Below are 8,445 nucleotides of genomic sequence, written 5' to 3' on the forward strand. Positions count from 1 at the left end.
TTAAATCTGAAAGGTGTGAAGAAATTTGAACACACAGTATGAAATGAGTTCTAATTGAACAGCTTATTTTTAGTGTTAATGAAAGCAGTCTTGTTTTTTCTTGAATTTGTCATAAAAGTCTTAATAAAATCTTAATTTGCATAGCTTTATGTTTCAGTCATGATTTGCTACTAAGACTTTTGTGACTTTAAATACCGTAGGTTAATAGTATCTCAAAATAGATTGGATAAATAGCAGCTTTGAACACAAAACTGAGAGATTTTCTGAAAACTTATGAGATACATACATTGTATATTGGCTTTTGAGATTTTAGGCCCTCTTAAAGGGACAAATAGAGTTGCCTAAGCTGAAGATTATCCTTGAACTGTTCCTCAAATTCCACTCTTGCCGTTCACTCTGGTGGGATACTGAGCTCTTCCAGAGACCTGTGTGTCTGTCGTGGTTTAACCCCAGCTGGCAGCTCAGCCCCACACAGCTGCTCGCTCTTTTTCCCCAGTGGGATGGGGGAGAGAATCAGAGGGATGAAAGTGAGAAAACTCGTGGGTTGAGATAAAGACAGTTTAATAGGCAAAGCAAAAGCCACACACGCAACCAAAGCAAAACAAGGCATTCATTCACAACTTCCCATGGGCAGGCAGATGTTCAGCCATCTCCAGTAAAGCAGGGCTCCGTCACATGTAATGGTTACTTGGGAAGACAAACACCATCACTCTGAATGTCCCCCCTTCCTCTTTCTTCCCCAAGTTTTATTGCTGAGCATGACATCATATGGTGTGGAATATCCCTTTGGTCAGTTGGGGTCAGCTGTCCCAGTCGTGTCCCCTCCCAACTCCTTGTGCACCCCCAGCCTTCTCGCTGGTGGGATGGGGTGAGAAGCTGAAAAGGCCTTGACTCTGTGTAAGCACTGCTCAGCAATAACTAAAACATCCCTCTGTTACCCACACTGTTTCAGCACAAATACAAAACGTAGCCCTGTATGAGCTGCCATGAAGAAAATTAACTCTATCCCACAATTCTTGTGCTAAGGAGGTAACAGAGAGAGGTTTTTTAGAATTTTCTTTTACTAGACAGGATGGCAGCCGTGGAAAATACAAAAAATGTGAGAGAATTCAGTTCTTCAGTTTTAAGACTGCTTAGTTTATTTAGCAAGGCGTAAACAGCCTTATAATGCAATCTGTGATAGGCCTATTACTAGGAAGAGGCAAAGGGCAGGAGCTAATTGCAGCCTACAACTACTTGAGAGTGGGGACCTCACAAGGACCGTAGAGTCAAGCTCTTCCCAGCAGTGAAAGATGATAAAACACAGAGCAATGGCCACAAGTTGCAGCCCTGGGAGGTTTAGACTGAGAATTAACAGAAGTATTTCTTTAGATGGGAAGTCCAGCACTGGAGCAGACTAACCGGAGATGTCGAATCTCCAACCTATACCATAAGGTAATGGCTGACCTGATCAGGCAATGGCTGACCTAATCTGGCATTGACAGTAGTCCTGCCCTGAGCAGGAGATTGGCCTGAATGACTTCCAAAAGCTGCCCTTTAACCAACATTTCTAAGATTGTACCTTATCTGTATGAGAAGGTTACACACCCTGGACGTTCTTGAATTGGGTCTCTATTTTGGATGACTTTCAACAGTACTCTCTTTGAAGCAAATTGGGCACTCTCTTAACTACTTTGGAATACATCTAGTGACCATTTTTGTATAAAACTGTACCACGTTTCCTCTTGTACTTGTTTGTGCTTTTCTCTGAGTTAAGCACCTCACCAGTGTTCTGAGCCGGTGTTAATCACATATTAATGAAGCCTGAGTTTCCAGGAGTAATCATCTCAAAAGAGAGGGAAACACATGGTCTGTGGGAGGGCCTCCTGTTTGCCAGATTTCATCAGTTCAGAAGTCAGCGCTGAACTTTCCTCCAGTTTTTTGGAAGAGATGATTTAAACTTTTTGTTAATTCTTCCAGAGGTGCTTGTTGGTTTTTGGTTTTGTTTGTTTGTTTGTTTTTAATAAGTGCTCTATTAGCAAATGCCATTCTAGCAGTGTTTCTGAGGTGAAATTGTGTTAGGAGGTTTTATCTAGACAAAGTAATTGAGAACAACTCTGAACCTCACATAAGGAGAAGTAGAAACATCTCTTTTCAGAGATAGTCCAAAATTCACCTGGCTATAATTAGACTTTTTATTAGATAGCTTGGAGGGTTTTTACTTATGCCTGCCTCTTCAGGGCCTTTTCAGCCACTGCCATGTTCCTGGTTAGCATTCCTGATGGCTGAGATGTACAACCACGCTACCAGGAGTTCAGTTCCTGGGCTCTCACTACTTCCAGCTCCCAAATGATATTCCAGGTTTGTTACAGCTGTTATGCAGTTATTCTGAATAGGATCCTTTGTCACGTTAAGGTGCTTGCTTCTTCATCACACAGATTCATTTCACGTAAATTTAGTAATTTGAAAACTAATCTCTGTGCTGTGTCTATAGTCAAGAGAAAATAGGCAGCTCCAGAGAATGAACCGTGCCATCTATTTAAGATGCCTGTCTTAATGAAAGGATGATTAATTCTCCAGGGCTGCCTATTTCTTTTCACTAACTATAGGAGGAGCCTAGATACCTACCTTGAACTAATGATTTCCATAGCTGAACTTGGGTGAAATGAATTGTGGTGATTTAAAAGAGTCATTTACATGTTCTGCCCATGCAGATTCTACAGCTCTTGCTTGCCTCTCACTCTGAGTCCCCGTAGCTTGGTTCTTATTAGTGAATGAACCCAGCTATTTTATAGGTGGGTTTAATTTGGGTGTAGGGACAGCTTTAGTGTGCATAATCTATATGTATGTGGGCATCAACTTGTAAATCACTCTTCACTATAAGGTACATAACTGATATTTGTGTTTGCATTTTCAACAGAGAATGAATTAAAATTAGGGCTTATTGAAGTACTTATTTGCATTCAATATCTGCATGTGCTTTTGTTTAACAGAAAGGTATGCAAAAATATTACTGATGTTTCAAACTCTCTTATTAGTAATTCATTTACAGGCTAGTCTGTCTGTCTTTAAAAATAAAGGCTTATAATGTTTATATTCTGGAACCAACAGATAAATGAATGAACTAATAAAGCTCACATCTGTGAAACCCTAAGTGATGCTTACCAATTAGTGTTACTACATTAAAAATGGAGAAAAAACCTAAAACCACAAAAAAAAACCATGAAACAAACAAAAAATCAACCCAAAAATCAGTGAAAGAGCCTTGCTGAAGGAGCTTGTATTATTTTTAGTGCTTTTGCATGGTGTGCCTTTAAACATTTTCTCAGTCTGATGACCATATGGCTCCCAAACTCCTTATTTTTCCCTTTAAAAGTATTTTAAACTGAGCTATGCTATTACATCTGTATATGTCTCATTTAGGGTAACTTACACTTTTGGCTAGCAACACTGAAAAATATTTTCCAGCTCTCAAGGTCCAGTCTAACCTTCTTCCATTTTTAAAGCTCTAAATGAGGAGCTGTACTGCACATGTAACTGAAAGTACTGGAGCTGAACATCTCATAAGGAGAAATTCTTGCCAGATTATATATACCTCATCATTTAAGCAGGGCTGGCAGCAGTACAAGAGAAGCTGCTTCTTCAGAAAATCAACTCTTCGGGTTTTCAAAAAGAAATCCACTTGTGTTTGGTGATTTCTTTTTAAGTGTTCTAAATTGAGAGGGAAGGGAAATTTAAGGAACCCCCTTTTTTCTTTGTGTACTATATGTACAGCAAAAATACATAAACTCAAATGGTGCTTTTCATGAGCCTGCCCATTCACTTTGAGTTTGCCATAGAAGAGTTATTGACAGTGAGCTAACTTGGGTGAAATAATTTCTGTGTAAATTTAAACTTGATTTTGAGCTTTGTTTGAAAATTCCAATTTACCTGTTACCTTTACTGGGGCATCTTTCAAATTGGCCAATCTATGCTAGGAAAATTCATTTTGTGCCAGTAGTGATAATTGCATAGAGCATGAAGTGACCCTTCCACTTGGACAAGAGCCTTATTGTTACTTCCAGATGCCATCTGGGTCAATACTGTGGTCTTTGATAGCACACCAGTTTTTTTTCCTAGAGTCTCTCTAAAAACAAGGTGACGTGAAGTGAAGTACCCGTTTTCAGACATCAGTGCTGGGCTGGGGTGGCTGGATGATCACAGTGGAAGGCTGTCAGTCATCGCTTGCCTTTTTGCATTTGGTGGCATTTAGTAGTGTTGACTTCTAGGTAAAAGGCATAAAGCCTTTCTGTTCAAGGCTTTTTTCCTTGATTAATTAGGAGAACCTCTGTTTTACATGGACACTATCATGGAAGTGTCCTGTATTTATATTTGGCTCTAGCATCCTAATGCTGCTTTTTTCCTTTTTGATGAGTTTATTCAGAAAAAAAAGGTGCTTTGTACTTTTAAACAGATAGAACTTTCCAGGTATTAATAGTAAACTTCAAATTAATAGCTGTTGCTGCAAGATCAGAACTTAATATTGAGATATACGCTAGAAGGGTTAATAGTTTGTTTAATGTATTTCTAATGGTATGCAATTCTTTATGCACAGAAATCTAATTGTGAGGTTTTGAAGTGAGATTAGCTGCAGCTAAATCTTTATCTTTTTGAAACTCTCAGACTCATTTGAAACTCTAATACAAACAAATGCTTACTGATATAATTAGATTATAAACAATACATAAGAATAAGACTGGCAAATTGCAGAATTACTTTGCTTATGGGTAAAATTTCATGCTAATAAATTTTAAGATGTAAAATAAAATGCATAAAACACAACACATCAATTTTGCTGTGGAGTGCTGGCTACTGTTAAAGTTTCAGCCAAAGAGAATATTGCGACTGTGTTAGTTTTTCTCTATTTGCAATAAATGGAACTTGTATAGAAAAAAACGTAAATTAGTCTCCCATTTTTTGTCTTCATGTCTTATGTTGTATTTCCATCTTAGAGGTAGAAGGAAAGGGAAACAAGTTTGTTTATAGTCAGTAAAATTGTTAACTGTAGTAAAATATCACCCCTGTTATTAATTTGCACGTATTTCAGCTTTATGTTCATGAAACACTTAAAAATTGAAGTAGTGATAAACATGTTGTTCATGTTTAATCTAAACAAATATAAAAAGGTAGCTATAAAAATATTTAATTATTCAAGGAACTTTATAAAGTACTTATATACCTTACTTCAAGCACAACACTTCTCTGAAGGAAGGAAATTCTATCTTGTACTCAGAGGAGTAATACTGGTCATTCTGTGATCACAAATATGGAAATTTTCAGAAAGTTGACTTACCTGCCAGAGTCCTAAACATCTCTATTGAGTAGCAGATCTAGAGCTATCGCAGGTAACTAATGACATTAACATGGCAAAGTAGTCATATGCAGGTAAAAAGCTGTTGGCCAGGATGTGCTTTTTTCATGTAGCTTTTAAAAAATACTGGATCAAATAACCTTTTTGGAGATGATTATACAGTATGAATTATCTAGCTAAAATTCTCCTCGTTATTCTGTGGGTTCTGTCTTCCAGAGCAGGGCCAGCATTTCCCCTCTCATTTCTTCCCGTCTGCGTGAAAGGGCTGGCACCGCAGCTGAGGCAGCAGCTCCATGCCTCCATGTCCCTTCCCTTCGCACTTGTCACCGCTGCTGCCTCCTGCTTCCCCATCACCTTGTGCCTCTTCTCGGTGCACCCTTGCAGTTCTAGTTACAAAGACATTTTTCTCATCTAGACAGCTGTTCGCTGGAAATTTAACTACATGATGTCATTTTACCTAAATGCTTTGTGCTGTGTTTGTGTAATGTATGAAAACAGTTATGACTAACTCAGGAAATGTTATCCTCCTCTGCATTTCTGTTCCACGGGTATTCCAGGTGATCCCTGACATGCAGGGGCATTTCTCAAAGTCGTGTTTGTTTATTGATAATACTGCAAAGCGAAATGATGATCAATGGGTGCACAGGCAGTTCTGAGCATAAAGTGCAACAATTACGAACACAGATAAATTTTTTGTACCCATAGTATGTAACGTGGCCTGTTTTAATGTAGGAACAATAATTTATCAGTTTTCAGCAGTAGTTTAGTACACTTTTAGCAGCAGACTCAAGTAAGGTACGCTGCAGTTAACACTAAGTTGAAAAGTAAATTTTTCTGTCATTTGTCCTTTTATTTTAAAAGCTTTGTACATACGGAATGCATGAGTTAATTCTGAATGGAAAAGGTCACATTTTAAGAGGATGGTAATAGAGCAACGTATTTTGTGTATTCTTTTCATGAGCAAGTATGATTTCTGGCTTATTCACATATCAATACAATGTCAACTTTGTGCAGTTTTACATAGCAAATGTTTGTTAGTGTGGCGAATTAAAATTATGGTGAGGTAGTAACCAAATTCTTTTTTTTTTTTTACCCAAGGGAGCTACTATTAAAAGGGATGAACATACTGGTGCAATTGTGGTGGCCAGGATAATGCGTGGAGGAGCTGCAGATAGAAGTGGTAAGATGATGTTGCTTGGCACTAGCCATTCAAGTTCTAGAACTCGGAACAAGATGAGGTAATATGGCATATTTTGTAGACATGAAATACATCACTATCACAAACAAAATTATTTGAGGTCTCAACAGTTTTCCAAAGTGATATTTCAATACTGGTGAAAGTATTCATGCTGAATTTTTTTCCCCAATTGAGTTGCAATCAAGTGTCTTTTTGAGTTAGCAGATACAGGGGTTTTTTTGATGTATCATGATTTGTTTCCAGTTGAAGACATCCACTTAGACATGATGGGATATGCCAAGATTACAGCCTGCTGATGGAGGAACTCAGGACAGTTGCTTTACTTTTATATTAGGACATCCACTTGGAGTTTCAGCTGGTAACTCTCAAAATACCAGCACATCCTTGACTGCCATTGTTTAGTTTGGAATGCTCAAAGTCTGCATGAACTCAAGCAAGAGGTCCTGAATTATACTCTAAAATGCCTCTTTTCACTGAAGAGAATCTAGGACAGCTGTGTTTCACACTTAGCTGGGGTAATGGAGTAAATCTAGATATGTATATATATATTGTTAAATTAGCAAGCATTTGTGCCACAAATTAGCACTCACAGCTGAAGTGATCTTTGCAGTACTTGCAGCTGTGTAGCAATAAGAAAGCGGTATGAGTAGAAAAAGAATTGGCACAGACATTTTTCAAATATCTGCATAAAAGTCTGTAAAAGTCATAAAGAAGTGGTACTAATTTTCAGGAGGAAGGAGGGGTGGTGAGTAAACCAACCATTTCAAACTTACCTCTGAGGACAGTAGCTGTTGTGTTCACCATTATTTCTGCTTTTAAGTTAGAGCTTAAAGTGGATGAACAAGGAAGAAAAAAGCTGAATGTAATGACATTTTTTGTATAATACATGCCTACAGTTTAACAACTCTTTTTTGTCTTCTATAGGTCTTATTCACGTTGGTGATGAACTAAGGGAAGTAAATGGGATTCCTGTAGATGATAAAAAACCTGAAGAAATAATACACATTTTGGTAAGTACCAAACATTTTGAAAGTAATTTAGGGAAGTCAAGAAAAAGTAGTTAGACTTACTATTTCTGGTGTATTTCTTAGAAAAAACTGTATTCTACAATAATGCTTTCCAGTGCCATCATTTACGAACCTCTATTTGCTTTCTCTTAAAGAATAATTTTTCCCCTCATTACATATGTGCAATTACAGATTACTTGTAAAGAGCTAATGACAGTAATATGGCTATAAATATGTTGCAGAATGTTGCAGACCTCAATGTATAATCTACAGTTTTTAAGACACACTGTGATCTGCACACTGAACTATTTTAAATGTATTCGTTAATAATGAGTTAACTCCATGTGAAAATCAATTCATAATACATGTACTTGATAGATTATATAACTGTTATATTAAGATTATATTTTATGTGCACTCTCTGAACTACACAGTACTCTAAAGCTAGCCTAATTACTCACTTATGGAGCACTATTGCAAATTACAGAATCATAGAATGGTTTGGGTTGAAAGGGACCTTAAAGATCATCCCGTTCCAACCCCACTGCCGTAGCAAGACCCCCCCTGCCGTAGGCAGGGACACCTTCCACTAGACCAGGTTGCTCAAAGCCCCATCCAACCCAGCCTTGAACACTGCCAGGGATGGGACATCCACAACTTCTCTGGGCAACCTGTTCTAGTGCCTCACCACCCTCATCAAGTAATTTAGACTTTTTCAGAAATATTTAATATTTTTTCAGCAAAGAAACGAATAAGGGTCATGACGGCTCTTTATATTCATGGTGCAGCCATTTCTATATATATAAATATCTTGCTGTCCTGAATTGAGTGGCTGTCTCACAGTTTTAGTTCAATAACCAAGATGATTCATTTCACGTATTAACCCGCTGATGTTCATACTTGCTTTATTG

General features: G+C 37.8%; 1 protein-coding gene across 1 annotated transcript in view; it reads left to right on the forward strand.

Annotated features, from left to right (window-relative positions):
* LOC104165234 (MAGUK p55 subfamily member 7-like) overlaps nucleotides 1-8,445 on the forward strand; it is a gene marked incomplete at its 3' end in the record, with an annotated part of 12,856 nt that overhangs the window by 1,827 nt on the left and 2,584 nt on the right. The window contains exons 3-4 of the mRNA XM_009704810.1: nucleotides 6,428-6,509; nucleotides 7,452-7,537. Of these exons, the coding sequence (XP_009703112.1) occupies nucleotides 6,428-6,509; nucleotides 7,452-7,537 (168 nt within the window). The remainder of the gene's footprint in view (nucleotides 1-6,427; nucleotides 6,510-7,451; nucleotides 7,538-8,445) is intronic.

The sequence above is a fragment of the Cariama cristata genome, unplaced genomic scaffold, assembly GCF_000690535.1.
Source record: "Cariama cristata isolate BGI_N322 unplaced genomic scaffold, ASM69053v1 scaffold13387, whole genome shotgun sequence".
Taxonomy (NCBI): Eukaryota; Metazoa; Chordata; class Aves; order Cariamiformes; family Cariamidae; genus Cariama; species Cariama cristata.